The 15563-nt window shown below is 42.4% G+C and overlaps 2 protein-coding genes across 7 annotated transcripts in view; one reads left to right on the top strand and one right to left on the bottom strand.

The window, feature by feature from the left end:
- The window catches only part of RNF20 (ring finger protein 20), a 75385-nt gene extending 70110 nt beyond the window's left edge, over positions 1-5275 (top strand). For all 6 annotated transcript variants that reach the window (XM_037850687.1, XM_037850689.1, XM_037850688.1 and 3 more), the window contains 5 exons: positions 1585-1797; positions 2685-2810; positions 2939-3079; positions 3799-3900; positions 4168-5275. In XM_037850687.1, coding sequence (XP_037706615.1) covers positions 1585-1797; positions 2685-2810; positions 2939-3079; positions 3799-3900; positions 4168-4344 — 759 coding nt within the window. In that variant the 3' untranslated portion in view covers positions 4345-5275. The remainder of the gene's footprint in view (positions 1-1584; positions 1798-2684; positions 2811-2938; positions 3080-3798; positions 3901-4167) is intronic.
- A 5265-nt stretch (positions 5276-10540) lies between these two features.
- Positions 10541-15563, bottom strand: part of GRIN3A (glutamate ionotropic receptor NMDA type subunit 3A) — a 173624-nt gene continuing 168601 nt past the window's right edge. Inside the window, exon 9 of the mRNA XM_037798455.1 lies at positions 10541-14670. Within this exon, the coding sequence (XP_037654383.1) occupies positions 14331-14670 (340 nt within the window). The 3' untranslated portion in view covers positions 10541-14330. The remainder of the gene's footprint in view (positions 14671-15563) is intronic.

Here is a 15563-nt window from a genome sequence, read left to right as displayed (position 1 = left end):
TGTTTCTGGGTATTGGAACTGTTATATGGAGACTTAATTTTCCTTCTCATAATGAACATGTATTTCTTCCTTTTAGGTCCCAGTGGATTTATTAACATTTAATGATAAGATACCAAAAAACAGTTAGAGAAACCATATATGTGGTCACTGTTAGTAGTACTTTTACTGTTCCTAAGAAATAGCAAAATATTGAGATGTAGTTTTTTTGGAACTTGACCAACTACCTTGAAAAAAGGAAATTCATTAGATCCTATATGCTTTTTTTGTTTTTTTTTTTTTGGTAATAAACGGGATTTGGGCTTCCCTTAAATCTCTTGATTACCACCTTTCTCTTTTTGAAAAATAATAGAATTATTTACTACTATAGGTTCTAGAATAAGTAAAAAGAAAGACACTATATTCTTGTATAGGTGACTCTCTGTCTTAAACATGTTAATTCTTCCTAAGTTAATATAGAAATTGAAGTGATTCCAATAAAATAAAAATGCTATTTTTTTTCCATTTTGCTTTTGTTAATTTTGTGTATGATTCTGCTTCCCATCTCTACTGCATATTAAAAAGTTTGAGTAGATAAAACAGCATGGGACTAGAATATGAATAGACAGACTATTAGAACTGACTAGAAAGTCCAATGAAGTTATTTCAGGACATTTGTTTTTCTTATTCCTTTGCTTTGTTTTGTTTGGAAATGTTGTTATTTTTTATTTTTTCGATAAGTAAAGTTAATTTAAAAAAAAAAAGAGAATCCATGAAAGAGCTAGGAGAAAACATGACTAAATTCCTTTATAAATTTGGAGTAGAGTAGACCTTTTTAACTATTACTAAAAGTCTAGAAGACATAAAAAAAAAAGATTGATAACTTTATTACATATATAAATTCCACATTGCAGAAATAGTGTTAGCAAAGCCAAAAGATGAATGACAAATGAGAAAAAAAATTTTTAACTCCTATCACAAAAGGGCTTATCTTTCTAACATGTATTTTAAAAAAGAAAAGCCTTCCAGAAATTAATAGGGAAGAGAACCTAACAATTAGAAAAAAATAGTCAAAATATATGAATAATTCACAGAAAAGTGCACAAATGGCTCTTAAACATATGAAAAGATGCTCAGGCTCGTTGGTAATAGGACAAATGTAGATTAAACCTACTGTTAGATACTGCTTTTCACCTATCAGGTCATTATAAAAGTTTGGATTTTTGCAGTACTGTTGGAAAGGCTGTCGATTAAATTCGATATTATAATTGTGAAAAGGTATGAAAAAATGTGAGGTTTTATGATAGAAATTCTCTGAACCAAATGCCTTTTGGTCAGTTTGCTAGATTAAGGAAGGTATAATTTTTTCCTGCTTTAGATGATTCCAAGTACAGATCAGCAATTTGCCGAGGGCTTTGGATAACAGGGCTGCTTCTATATTGCTAGAGCTAACCTAGTGACAAAAGCAAGCTTCTTAAAAGTAAATCTCTCTGTTACTAGGTTAATTTATTTCTAATTTATTTATTAATATGAAGTTTAATTTCCTGTGCCCATTTCTTTGGAGTTAGAGGATGCTATTAAAGTGAAGTTTTGTCCTCCTTACTTCAGGAGGAAGAAGCTCTCCTCTCGGAGATGGATGTCACAGGCCAGGCCTTTGAAGACATGCAGGAGCAAAATATCCGTCTGATGCAGCAGTTGCGGGAGAAAGATGATGCAAATTTCAAACTCATGTCAGAACGTATCAAGTCGAATCAGATCCATAAGCTGCTGAAAGAGGAGAAGGAGGAGCTGGCAGACCAAGTTTTGACTCTGAAGACTCAGGTAATTAGGATGAGTAGAGCGTTGCATTCTGTGGAACCAGAGGCCGTTCTGCATGAAGATATGTGTAGAAGAATGATTATTGAGGCATCATTTGTAATAGGGAAAAAACCTAAAAACGAAATGCCCATCATTAGGGTATTGGGTAAATAAAGTATACATCCCTACAAAGGAGTATAATGTAGCTGTTATGACAAATATGTATCTGTTAATATGGAATAATATGGGAAAATGTCTAAAATGTATCATTAAGTGATATGTTTCATGATCCCATTTGTGTTTAAAAAAAAAAGATGGATGTGTGCATGTGTGTGCTGTATGCTATGTATTTAGTAAAGTTCTGGAAGGCTGCATGAGAAAGTAACATTGGTTGCCTGGTTACGTCAGGATGTTGGGACCTGAGTTCTGTGGGTGTGGGGTTAGGAAGTGGGTGTGTGATTTTACTTTCCTCTCCTTAATGTTGTTTGATTCTACTTTGTGCATGAATTTTAAGAAAAAGACTACTTTAGAACCTCTAGCCATTCTGAAAGAGATATATTTGAACTTTTGTTCGTTCTATAATTTGCATATCATTGGTTTTAGTAAGAATTGCTAGCTTTTGAAAAGATAAGTCTCCACAAATGTAATTTCCTCTATTCTTGCCAGTTTGGGGAAGACTCTTTTCAGTGGTTTCCCAGACTCCTATTTGGATCTTCAGCACTATTTTATATCAAAAGTGAAGCTCTTAATAATCACGGTCTTGCTTGTATTTTGAAGTGTTCATGGATGGAATGAGTAATGGTTGGAGATTCCTAACACTCTCTTTGTGGGCCTAGCAATTAACAGGGTGTAGTCAGTTTTATTTTTTCTTACTTCCAGTTTGTATTAAAATTTGATTTTCTTCTTCAAAGGTTGATGCCCAGTTACAGGTAGTAAGGAAACTGGAAGAGAAGGAGCATTTGCTACAGAGCAACATTGGCACAGGGGAGAAGGAGCTGGGTCTGAGGACCCAAGCCTTAGAGATGAATAAACGCAAGGTATGGTTGATTGCTCTGTAATCTAAAGTGATGGACGGTTAGCCTCAGAGGACTTGGACTTAGCTTAATATTTTGTCTCACTGGAAACGAGGGCTGATGGAATGACATTCTTACCGCATCCTGTCTAGGCAATGGAGGCGGCCCAGCTGGCAGACGACCTCAAAGCACAGCTGGAGTTGGCTCAGAAGAAACTACACGATTTTCAGGATGAGATCGTGGAGAACAGTGTCACTAAAGAAAAGGACATGTTCAATTTCAAACGCGCCCAGGTAAAAGCAATTGTCTTTTCTTTACATTTCATCTTTTAGGTGTTTGGGGGGCTTGGAAGTGACCCTTACTATGAAATACTCATTAGTGTAATATATGTCATCGTCTAGACCATAAGTTCCTTGAGGGAAGAGACTGTGTCTGCTTTCTTCACTGCTGTTTTCCCAAAGCCTGTCAAGGTGTCCAGCATCTAGTAGGCATGAAATAAATATTTATTAAATCTGTGAATTGTGAAAGAAGTTGCTGCATAACAACTTTAGAGGATTTTAGAGTTCTCCTATGGTTTCTCTACTTTTAGCATTTCTGCTCTTTCCCATGTTACTTTTCAATCCTTACCCATTAATCTGTAGATTATTTTAATCCAATCCACCTTCCATTTAATATCAGTTACCTCAAAATAAAATGGCCTATCAGATTTTTAGTTTTTATTTTATTTTATTTTTAAATTTAACCCCTCTAGACCGATAGACTGCATTTTCACAGGACTGAGTTGGCAGTAGTTAGATGCAACTCTAGTTTTGGGATGTGATTATGGTTGCCTGATCTGAAACAAAAGAAAATGTATCGCCATTTGCAATACTCTACATTGCTGAAAGGTAACCGGACATGAGAAGACAGAAAATCCTTTCTTTCCATGACAGAAAGTTCAACTTGTAGTGCTTATTTTCCTCAGTGGTGGCAGGTCTAGGGAAGGGTGTCTGATGAGTATGTTCTCCCGTAGGAGGACATCTCAAGACTTCGAAGGAAGCTGGAGACCACAAAGAAACCAGACAATGTACCCAAATGTGATGAGATTCTCATGGAGGAGATTAAGGATTACAAGGTTAGAAAAATGACCCCAACAATTTCCGTGTGTTCTTTGCTGAGGCCTTAAGTGGCCTACTAAGACAGGGAGTATAAGTACTGATCTGCTTTCCATGGAGGTAACCAGAAAATGGTTTATTTGGGGGTGGGGGCAGGAGGTGAGGGATTGTAATTTTGTCTCAGTGCTTGATGGGTTTGCTGTCTTTGTTTATTTTGTTTATATATCAGAGCCATTTGGATCATAAACTTTTATGATTGCTCAGACTCTGGCTTCTTTCTTTTTTAGGCTCGCCTGACCTGCCCATGTTGCAACATGCGTAAAAAGGATGCCGTGCTGACCAAGTGTTTTCATGTTTTCTGCTTTGAGTGTGTGAAGACGCGCTATGACACCCGTCAGCGCAAATGTCCCAAGTGTAATGCTGCTTTTGGGGCCAATGATTTCCACCGCATCTACATTGGCTGATCCAAGTCAAGAGAAGAAGAAAGGCTGATGAGACAGGCACTTATTCGTTAATCACCAAACCTCTACCTCTTTTCTCCTTAATTGTTACCTGCAAAGCAGTTTGTTTGTCAACCCTCTTTCCTGCACAGACTTCACATCCATGTTCTCCTCTTTAATAGCTAGATGACTCTGGGGAGAGGAGTGGTAAATGCAAGTCTTGGTTTTTAGGATGAATTAGCAACAAACAACTTTCTCTTCCCTACCAGCTTTGTTTGTTCCTGCTTTTAGACTTTTCATCGTTTTCTTCTTCAGGCCACTGTATAGATATAATCTTGGATTGTCTGTTCCTCCTGAAGAAGACAGGTTGGTTGTTTTGACCTGGAGAAGGGAACAAAGAAGAGTGGAAACACATGGCTTTTGGGGGAGGGTTGTGGGGGAGATCTTCTAGAAAGAAGCTGACTATGGGCACAAACTCTTAATGATTTGGGTAGTAAACTTTTTGTAAACATAGATTATAAAATGGTACAATTGTGCCACTCTTTCCTGGATGATTTGAAGCCTTAATGAAATTATGTCCAGGAAAATTTCCCATTTGCTAGCACAGTAACTTGTTAAGGTCAGCTGGCTTTTTTGTTAAAGTTATTTAAGTTTTGAATGTTCAACTAATTAAAGTCTTTAAATTTCTCAAGGCCAGAATAGTTTCGAATTATATAGTCCCTTTTATCTTTTAATGAAATCACAATTGGAGAGGCTGGTGACCAGGACCGAGATGGTGAAAAAATCTTCTGGATTCTCTGGAACTTGGTACAGAAAGGCCTTGGTGAGCTATGAATTACTCTCATCCTCCTCCCCATAGGGGCTGCTGTGAGTCCCTATTTCCCGGAAGATTCTCTGTAATGTTTCTGTAGGACTTTATATTCCACAAGCTTCAATTAAAGCAGGATTCAGCTTGCCTTTGTGTTTTTCTTTGAAACTTTTGGCTTTGTCATTATCAGTTGATTTTATACCTGCTGTTCTAGACTTGAATTCTCTTGAACAAAAATAATAACCTTAGTTTTTGAGACTAGCTGTGTTTCAAGTATTTAGTTCTTTGATTAATTGAAGCCCTTTTCCCTCGGTTGTTTTATTGAGTCTGTTCTGAGGAGAGAGTATGCCTAAAAGATGACAGTTTACTCAGTTTTCTTCCATAGCTCATTACAGGTAAAAGAGATGTGATTTGTTTCCCGGTAGAATAGTGCTGCCTGGGCACGTTAGGCTGCGAATTCTTGAATTATAAATTTTGATAGTAACCTGTAAACCAGAGATTTTATATATCTCTAGTAAGTGTGTTCTTTTTGATCACCTTCTGCCGTAGAAGATGGGTAGAGGCAAATCCCATGTCTTTTTTTGGCTACCACCTGTCGTCAGCAGGACTGGCGATGAAGTCCACAGAGTCGTATGGTGTGGGTTAAAAAATGGGCCTAATTGGGGAATCTTACACGGGAAAGGTCATCGAGAGAAGTTGTAGTTCCTTGATCCCCATCAGCACGCACACATGCGCACACACACAGACTGCCCTGCTTGGGTTAGGCCCTGCTGCTGGGACTCACTGTGGGTTTGCATTTCAGTGGTAGGATGAGAGGACACTTCCCCCTGGCTGCTCTCTCTTCTTACAGGGCAAACGTGAGCCTAACTTGGTTAGTCGGGAAGAGGGGGACCAACAGTCTACTTGGGCAGCAGGTTATTTGAGTTGGGATGAGGGCTGTTCCTGAAAATTGGCTGGGAAAGCCAGCCCTAGGGCACTGTGGGCCTGTGGGGTGCTGGGAAGGAAGCCACTAGTCCCATGGGAAGAAGCCCCTCCAGATGGGAAGAGCAGGGAACCCCTACTCCCAACCAGCTTGAGCTCCAGGCAACCCACGGAGAGCTCCCTAGGTCATTTTTGGATAACGACCGAAAATGGGGTGATTTGGGGGCAGACCAGCTTCCCTCACTAAAGAAGAGGTGAATGAATGGGCTTCAGGAATACTCCTGAATTGTATACTGATTTTGGTTGTGTTGTGAGTCGTGCCTATTAATGCCGATTTCAAAGGTTACTGTAGAAGTAAAAGAGGCTTCTCATTTTTAATTTTAGTTCAGGTCTTACTGGGACACCTTCTTTGGGTTTTTTTGTTTGTTTGTTTTTGCATTTTTTTAAAGCTTTCTCTTGTTACCTTGGAAATATCTCAGAGATTTTGAGCAAAATCAGGGCTCGTGTTCTAAGGCATGTGCCTTAATTGTACAACTTGGCTATGTGCTGGCTCTTATTCATAATCCCATCTGTGTGGATGTGAACCCATTGCAAATAGGACCCCTTGAAGATGTTAGTTAAGGTGTGGCCCAACTGAATGAGGGTAAGTCTTAATCCAGATTGCTGGAGGCTTTATAAAGAGAAGAAACAGAAGTCAGAGGAGTCCACACAGGAAGAAGCCAGCCCAGAAGAGCAGACAAAGGGAGAGAGAGCAACATGTGATGGGAGGCAGAGATGCAAGCCAAGGAACCCCACGAATTGTGGCAAGCTGGTACCAGAAGGCAACAGATTTCAGGGAGAAAGGAAGCCCTGACAATACCTTGATTTTGGACTTTCAGCCTTCCAAACCATGATCCAATAAATTCCTGTTGTCTAGCCAACCCATTGTGACTGGTGTTTGTCATAGCAGCCTGGCAAACTAAGACGCCAGGGATATTTTTCAGAGGTGCTGAGCTGTTTCTGCTCGCTGTTGAATTCTTGCATGAATTTCCACTGGGTCTCCTTGTGTCTTCTTATTCTCTCTTCAGAGCCACAGTTGTCCTTGTCCTTCGAGGGCAGCAACTCTGCACAGCACCTTGTGATTTGATATTGTGGGCATTCATGGGAAGATTCTGGACAATAAGACAAGGACCACCTATCTTTTAGGCCATTTGGGAAGGTGATGCCTTAGTTCTTGCAGGAAGCTGCGTGCTGCACTCTTATTTCTTTGACATGTGGTGGTGTAGAATGCTTTTTAATTTTTGTTCCTTAAGGTTTCTTTTGAGTACTGTCAACTGATTAATGAACTCCAGGTACCAGTAAGTCTGAGGGAAAGTTTTGACTAGTTATCACAAAAGTCTACCTGACTGTCTTAGTATAAGACAGCTACACTGAAAATGGGTGGGTGGTGTGCATATTAGATTGGCTTTATACACTATGAAACCCCTGGCTGGGGAATACTTCAGAATCTCCTGTGTCTGTAATTGTCTCATCACAAAGGAAAATTGAGCTTTATCTTCTGGGGATTTTGGTTTAAGTTTGCTCTTATTTACAGCATCCTTCAAAATTATTAAAATTAGGACAGGGATAGGACATGTCTTAATCTAATTCCTAATATCCAGCATAGGGCCTGGCACACATCACTCAGTAGAGGTTTGCTTGGTTAGCTTAATGCAGCCCCAGGCGTTTGCTGTCACATCTTCAGAGGTCTTCTTTATTGGACCAATGTGTGAATTCAAACCTTACCCCCACCGCCCTCACCCCCTCTTTTTCCCTAAGCAGAAACAATCTTTCCTCATACATTGGAGTAACTCTTCAAATTTGGATTATCTTACAATATATGACTATTTTTGGATTTCTTTGGTGTTGATAACAAAAGGGGTTGTTATGAATCCTGAAACTAACACCTCTGTTTGCAACTTCTGACAGTGCCAGTTTCTCTTATTATAATTTAGCCTGTGTGTGTGTGTGTGTGTGTGGACAAATTTGGAACCTTAGTATATTCACATTAACAACAATATGATCTGAATATCTGAAGACACTGACATTTGCAGAGTAGAATGATTTGCCAGATAAGATGTGAGAGCTGAAAAGGAGCTCAGACCATGTCCTTGTTTTAGAGATGAGGAAACAGGCCCCAAGGTCATTCAATTTAGCTGCAGAATCCAGACATAATGATGAGCCCTGCTCTGTTCTTTCTTCTAACCTGAATGGAGACCTGAATTTGACAGCATGGTTGTCACCAGGGAGATCAGAAATGAAAATATTTCCTGAGTTATGTTGAAGGCTTTCTGAAGACTTATATAAATTTTATCCTTGACACTTCTGGTTTAAGCAGGAGCTCTTTGCCAGGCCCCGATGAGGAACTGTGTTTAGTTGCAAGTTTCTACAGCACCTTGTTCTTGGGCAGAACTGAACCAAAGAGTCCCCGGCCTTCTCCCTGCTCACTCCCTTCCATTTGGTGAGCCTGTTTCTCTTGGAGTCTGACTTGCCTGGTTAATGGCCTTGTAACTTACTAGCAAGTTGCTGCACCTCTCCATACTTCAGTTTCTTCATCTATAAAACAACAATAGCTACCTCCTAGGGTTGCGTTGAGGATTAAACGACTCAACGTATGCAAAACATTTAGCACAGTTTCTGGCATATAGCAAATGCTCAAAATATTACCTTTGAGAGGGCAAGTAACTTGCCCAGCACCTACAAAGGAAATGCTTTTACTTCATCTACCTTTTCTCTCTATTTCTAGAAAAAAATATATGACTGACACTGTTTCTGGAATCCAGATGTGTTTGTCTATGTCTCTTTTCTGGTCTGCCTGTACTGGTTTAATGATATCATGACCAAATCATTCCAGAACATCAAGGATTTGACATTATCTGCCCACCAACCTACAAATAAACAAAATACATGTGAATGACAGCCAGTCCCAGCTCGTGATGAGGCGCCTAATCTTTTACTATGTCCCTTCTTAGCTTAAAATCCTTTAATGTGCCCTACTGTCTTCAGGATAGAAAACTATCTAGGGCAGAGATCTTGCCTCTGCTTTATTTTCCAGTCCTTATAGCCGGTCACCCAAACATGTGCATTGTGTTTCTGTCATATTTGCTACTCAGAGTTCCCAAATTCCTTGATTGCCATGATTTCCAACTCTGGAACTTTGCATGTGTTGTTTCTTTTACCTGGAAGGCCTGTTACCTTCCAACGAATCTCCACCCTTACCTACGGGCACATGCGCACACACACATACAAACTCAGGGTTAGGCGCCACCTTTGCTCCTAAAGCCCCCAATGTGCATTTCTTTATCAGCGTTGCCAGTTTGCGTCCCCATGTCCCTCCACTAGACTAAGCTCCATGGGATCAAAATCTCTTCCTTTTATTTTTCTATCTCTGGTGACTGACTCGAAACAGGCATCTAATAAATGAAGCAATAAATGATGCAAAATATCCTGGTGTAAGTTTGCAATTGAGTGAGTTCGCACTGGGTTTTAATTTTGGTGAGATTTGCTCATATTCCAAAACAATGAGTGTGAAGAATGCATCAGGCTAGTAGATTCAGGAGGCAAGTTTGCCAGCAGCTACAACAGCGTGGACTGTCAAAAACTAAGAGCTTGAGGCTGCAGGACCGCTGACTGACTCCTAACTGGGTTTGCACCAATTCTTGGTTGGGCTATGAGGCAGAAAGAAACATGCTAAAATGCTCTTTCTGTGAGACTCTGGAGCCACAGCATTGAGCTAAAGGGGCCAACACAGGTCAGTTACTGCATCAGCTGCCCCTTGGTTCCATGGGGCTGGAGGCCAGGCTGAGACTGAAAGGTTAAACAGGCTAGAGGAACAAAAGGAAGTTGTAAGGCAGTGATCAGAATCCTGACAGTGTAGTATAGTCGTTCTGGAATTGCAAGGCCTGAGCACAAATTTCTGCCACTATTCTTATAAACTTGGGCAAGTTACGTAATTTCTCTGACCCTCTTTTTTCATTTGTAAGCTAGAGGTAACAATAATACCTACTTCATGGAGGTTGTTATGAAGGTTGAATGAGATCATGGTTTACTGTAGGTGATCGATAAATGTCAGCAATTATAGTATTGGCCGGTGTTTAGGCTGTGAAAAGATTGGATCACAAGACAGTTCCTAAGATTAGAGACCTGCCCATTTTACTGTTGTGTCCCCAGCACTTGGCACATAAACAGAAGGTGCTTAACAAATACTTGTTGACTCACTAAATGCCGGCGATCACAGCAGAAGTTTCCAGAGATCTCTTAATATCGTGCCTTTTCCTAGACCATCTCCCTCAGATGAAGCCATTTCAATTCTATTTCATGCCTGGACTCTGAGTGTCCTCAGCACCTCTCGTGACACTTCTTTGGATCATATAACAAGGAAACGCAGCATCAGAGGGGTCTCCTGTGAGGAAGGGGTTGGGACCAGGTCAACATTTGAGTCCCCATAGACAATGCCAGCAGGACACCCAAACGTGAAGTTTCTATCTGAACATTTATTCCACAGTCATAGAAACTGGAGATGGAAAAGACCTGAGGACATCTGGTCCATTCACGTGGATGTACAAGAAAAGTGGCTGGAGCAAAACAGCCTGTTCACTTCATGCTCACAAAACAAATTTCAATTCTTCCTGGAGCGGGGGATTGCAAACACGTAAAATGAAGACACAATGCAAACACTCTTCACAAACCTTAAGAAAATACTTCTAAATAAGTTACTTTCATTAAACGATTGGTAACTAAACTAAAAAATAACAGCGAGGGAATCTCAGATTCGATGGATGGTTTAGGTGGGTGGAGAAAGGAATAACTAAACAGTGCAGACAGTGAAGTGGTTTTCATGACCAGAAAGCAACTTCTTCCAAAGGCTGGTTGGATTTTCTGCTTTGCTTATGAAAAAGTGTGAATTGGGAGAAAGAGAGGCTCTAAAGTAGGTTCTTTCCCTTTCATTCTTTATCCCCACCAAGGAAGTGCTTACTCTCTCCAAGGCTCTCGTAGTCCCAGCACCAATGCTGAGAAGTCTATTACCAAGATGACAGAGCTCTGTTTTGCTGGGCCATTGCTCCACTCACCATCTCTCTGGTTACAACAGAAGCAACAGCTCCTTTACAGGGTTTGCGCAACAGTAAGATCTGTGGACGGTGGACAGTGGAGAGGCACCTCCAGGCACATCACAGACCCCAACTGCTTGGGTCCTTGTGGCTGCCTCCCTTGTCTGTCCTATGTCATTCTTCCAACTTGTCTTCAATTGTCTGAGGACTCCCCTTTCTCCTCTCCCTTGAGGTATACCCTCCCTGGGGCCCTCATCATGGTTATTTACAGGAACCAAGTAGCCTGATCTGTTCCAACTCGCCGAGAACAGGAGGCCGGGGTGTGTGACACACTCAGGTTTGTCACGTTCCAGGTTTCCCAGCATGAGAGCTTGGAAAAGAATCAAAGAATCGAGGCCTTCCTGATCTTAAGAAATAGGAACCCTCAAGAGAAGGCAAGGTAGCATCCCTTATCTCTTCCTTCTTTACCAAAAGACCACGCTCCACCTGAAGGCTACTGATCTTGGTGTTTTTTGAGCCTAAGGGGAGTTAAGAGAGTAGATGTGGGAGCAGAACAGAAAGGAGGTTTTCAATGGACCACCATTCAATGAAATCTTTTTACAGACACAACACACTGTTTCACAAATTGCAAAACACTGTTCAGTCACAACCGAGAAAAATAACCATTTCTACTTCACATGAAGACTGCATCATTTCACCACAAGCAATTACGGTTTGTTTTTTCTTTTACCCAAAACTTGGAGGCATTTCAAGCAGTGTGGATGGCAGGAAGTCTGCTTTCAGCCTCTGCTGCTGCTTGATGCATCCTGGCCACAATTCTGGCCAAGCATCTCCTCAGAAGATCCTGGAGCGACCGTGCCTGGCCCATGTGCTTTGGGGACAGGCAAAGGGGTGCTCTGACAAGTGATCACCACTGCTCAGAATGCCTTGTAGAGAAGCTGAAGGAAAACCCAATATACAAAAGTCCAAACTTACAAAACAGATATGTGAAGGGATAATTAATTGCATTACAAAAGGATTCTTTACAAAAGAATTCACTCTGGGTTCCTTTAAATAGCCTGCTTCTCACATACAGTCGGAATATGATTCAAGTTATAAAAATGCCCATGTCCAACTTGGCAGGAGCATGGCTGCTATGAGAATTGAGGTACACCTGTACAGTATCAGCCTTCGGGCTCAGGGGTTGCAGGGTGTGATGGGAGAGTCTCTACAGCATCCTTAGCAGTTGCCGATGGGTGCGGGTGGCTAAGAGGCATCCTCTTTCAAAAGCAGTTGCAAACCTGCTTCTGGGTCTGGAGGGAGAACGTGGGGGAGTTAGGGGGTTTCAAAGCAGAATTGTCCCTTTCTCTTTCCAGGGCTCACCTGGTCCCTCGTTGAACAGTTTCATCTGTGAGCTTGATGAAGTCTAACTTTAGAGCCCTCCCACCACCCTTTTCAGAACCTGGCTCCTACCTCACCTTGAGTTTTTCTCAGAGCATTAAAGAATTGCTAAGGCATTCTCTCATTACAGCTTAACATGCTATCTTTCTCTGCCAGACTGGGTAGCTCTGGGTGCAGGCATTGTATCCAAGGGTAGGGGGAAAAATTTTGTGATGGAGGCTCCATCACAGAGCACCGCGCTGGGTGCAGCACTGGAGCTCACTGTAGGTGCTGGAATAGATTGGGGTGGAGCAATGAGTACTGAAAAGATAAAGCAAGTAACTGATAAACAAGGAAGTCTAGGCCTAAATGGTGTCCAGGGCTGGGGGCTTGGTGGGATGGAAGGTGCATTAGCAGGTGTGTGCAGGAGTTAAAACTCTCAAAATGATCAAACTTCCAGAGCATGTGCCAGTCACCTGGGAGTGTTGGTTAACAGTTTCTGTGCCCACCCCCAGATCCCACCCTGTAATCTCTGGGGAAGGGCCTCGCAGTCAGTGTGTTGGTGTGCTTCCTAAGCGATCTCTACTAACATTTGGAAACTGAAGGCCTGGGGTCCCCGTATTCCTTTCCCTTTCTGCCTGTCCCAGCAGTTGTGCAGTGGGAAGGGGGCACCTAGGCAGAGGGGGAGCTAGGTCACTTACATCAGTTTTGGGGGGCATTAGATGGGGCCTGGAGAATAATCAGAGGGACAACACCTGTTCACAGCTCCCCAGTGAGGAATGGGACAAGGGTGGGATTTTGATTAGGAAATTACCAATAAGACATGAAGCGCACAGGGCAGATTCCTGAACGTTGAAGCGAGTGATGTTCACAGGCTCAAGATTCACCTTTGGGTTCCCACGGCTGAGTTAGGTGACTGTTGATTTGAAATGGCCTAATAATATGGTTTGTCCAACATTTCTGCCGAACCCACAGTGCCTGCTCGCATAGGCTGCTGTAGGCAATTAGCACTGCTACTCCAGTTTCATCCTAAGGCCAAATCTTGCTTTTCTTTTTCTCCCTTTTTTTTTTTTTCCTTTACAAAAGGCACATGCTCCGGTGGAGATGGTGAGTTAGAGCAGAAGTGCAACGCTATTCATGCCTTAGCCAAATTGCCTTTCCAGCCCTGAGCTTTTGTTCTAAAAGCACAACACGGGGTACCTTTTTAATTCTTCTGCTACAAATCCTGTTCTAGCTCACCATGCACATGTCCCATTTCCCAGGGGCGTGCAATCACATTCCTGCTAAGTGTTAATCAGAACGGGGGCACGGATACCACCCATGCCACCCTGGGCCCGCCCTGACACTCTGGAGCTCAGTTAACTTTATAAGTCCCGTGGGACCCCATCCTCAGTTTCTCCAGCTCTTCCCCTGCCCCCCGCCCCCATTCAGGATGTAGCAACTGATCTACACTGGGGAGTGGTAGCAACAGCTATAGCCCTGCATAATCCTGTTCTATACTGAGATTAAAACCAGCAGCCCGGTAAGAGACAGGTATGAATGGTGATTTTTTTCTCTCTCTCCCTGTTGTTGACAGTGCAGAGAAAGGGCTAAAAATGAGAAATATTACTGTGGCACCTGCTGGAAAGGTTCACAGGAGCCGGGGGTGCCTGGGTCTTCAGAGATCCGTTAAGCCGAGGGGACCTCTGACAGGTGAGATTCCTGCTTTGAAAGAGACTCTCCCTTTGGAGACGGAGAGAGGGGGCCTGGGAAGAGCTGCTGCTGCTTCCCACCCGACCTCCAAGGTGACCCGGCCCCCAAGTGTCTCCAGGGCTCCGAGGATGCCAGGAGCTGGGAAAGGGGAGCAGCAAACCCCCCTAGGACTCGCGAGTCCGGTTTGTCCTCTGATACTCTTCCAGCTCCGTCTTCCTGCTCACAGCCAGTTGCAGCTCCTGACGGATCACCTGAATCTGCTTCTCGAGCTCCGAGAGCTCCTGCATCACCGAGTTCCGAGCCACGTTTAGGGGGTCTGCCTTCCCGTTGGTGGCCAGGGAGGCGGGGAGCTCCCTTCTCCTTGGTGGGAGAGGGGCGTCCTGGAGGGTCCCGGTGCCCAGCTGGTTGTGCCCTCCCTCGTCACTCGGGATGCACTTCTGCCGATTGTCCTGACCCGGATCGGAGGTGTTCCACACGGCGAGCTGGCGCGGGCCCACGCTGAACCTAGGGAACAGAGAGGCGTTTTAGCGTTACCTGGCACTCCGCAGTTCTCAAGGTGCCCTTCTCCATCTGATAGCCATTTTCTGTGTGAATAATACAGAGCTGGGTAGGCATTTAGAGATGATGTCAAAAAGTCATTGAGGTGCTCCTATGCCAGCCAAGTCCCAAAACCCAGAGGCAATAGCTTCTTCAAGAACATCAACTAGATGTATCCCTTTTGCTCATAAAGTTGACACCCCTTTTCAACATGAACAGGTTAGGGTGGTCACTGCCTGGACATCCCTGAAGATCAGGAAAGTGATTGAACTAGAGGAAGGGGTAGCAACAGACAAGATGGAATGTAACAAAGGATTATGAAGACTGAATCTTTATATAATTTTCTTTTTCTTAGTTGCTAGGGTATTAGAATAGTTAGAAGGAAAGAATTGAAATGATGGAACTGTAACCCTTAGCATCCTTTGAAATTTCTTCTATAGCTACTTGTTAAATTGTAATTTGAAAGCTATACCTTTTTGTATATATGTTAGATTTCACAATAAGGAAATAACTGAAACTATGGTACTGTAACTTTGGAAATTTCCTATATATCTACTTGTTAAATCATACTTTGAAAGATATTGCCTTTTTGTATATATGTTACATTTTGTAATAAGGAAATAACTGAAACTGTGGAATTGTAACCTATAATATTCTTTGAAATTTGCTACTCCTTGTTAAATTGCACTTGGAAAGTTGTGGAATATATATGTTATATTCTACAATTAAAAAAAAAAAAACTCATGGAGGGACGGCCTGCTAGAGTGCATGGGGACAACAGAAGCCAATAAAATCCTTTTTGAGGGAAATTCAAGGTCTGATGAAGTCTTAGGCATCTTTGAAACTGGAATGGGTGTATC

This window comes from Choloepus didactylus, chromosome 10 (assembly GCF_015220235.1).
Source record: "Choloepus didactylus isolate mChoDid1 chromosome 10, mChoDid1.pri, whole genome shotgun sequence".
Taxonomy (NCBI): domain Eukaryota; kingdom Metazoa; phylum Chordata; class Mammalia; order Pilosa; family Megalonychidae; genus Choloepus; species Choloepus didactylus.
This window is presented reverse-complemented; position numbering and strand designations above follow the sequence as displayed.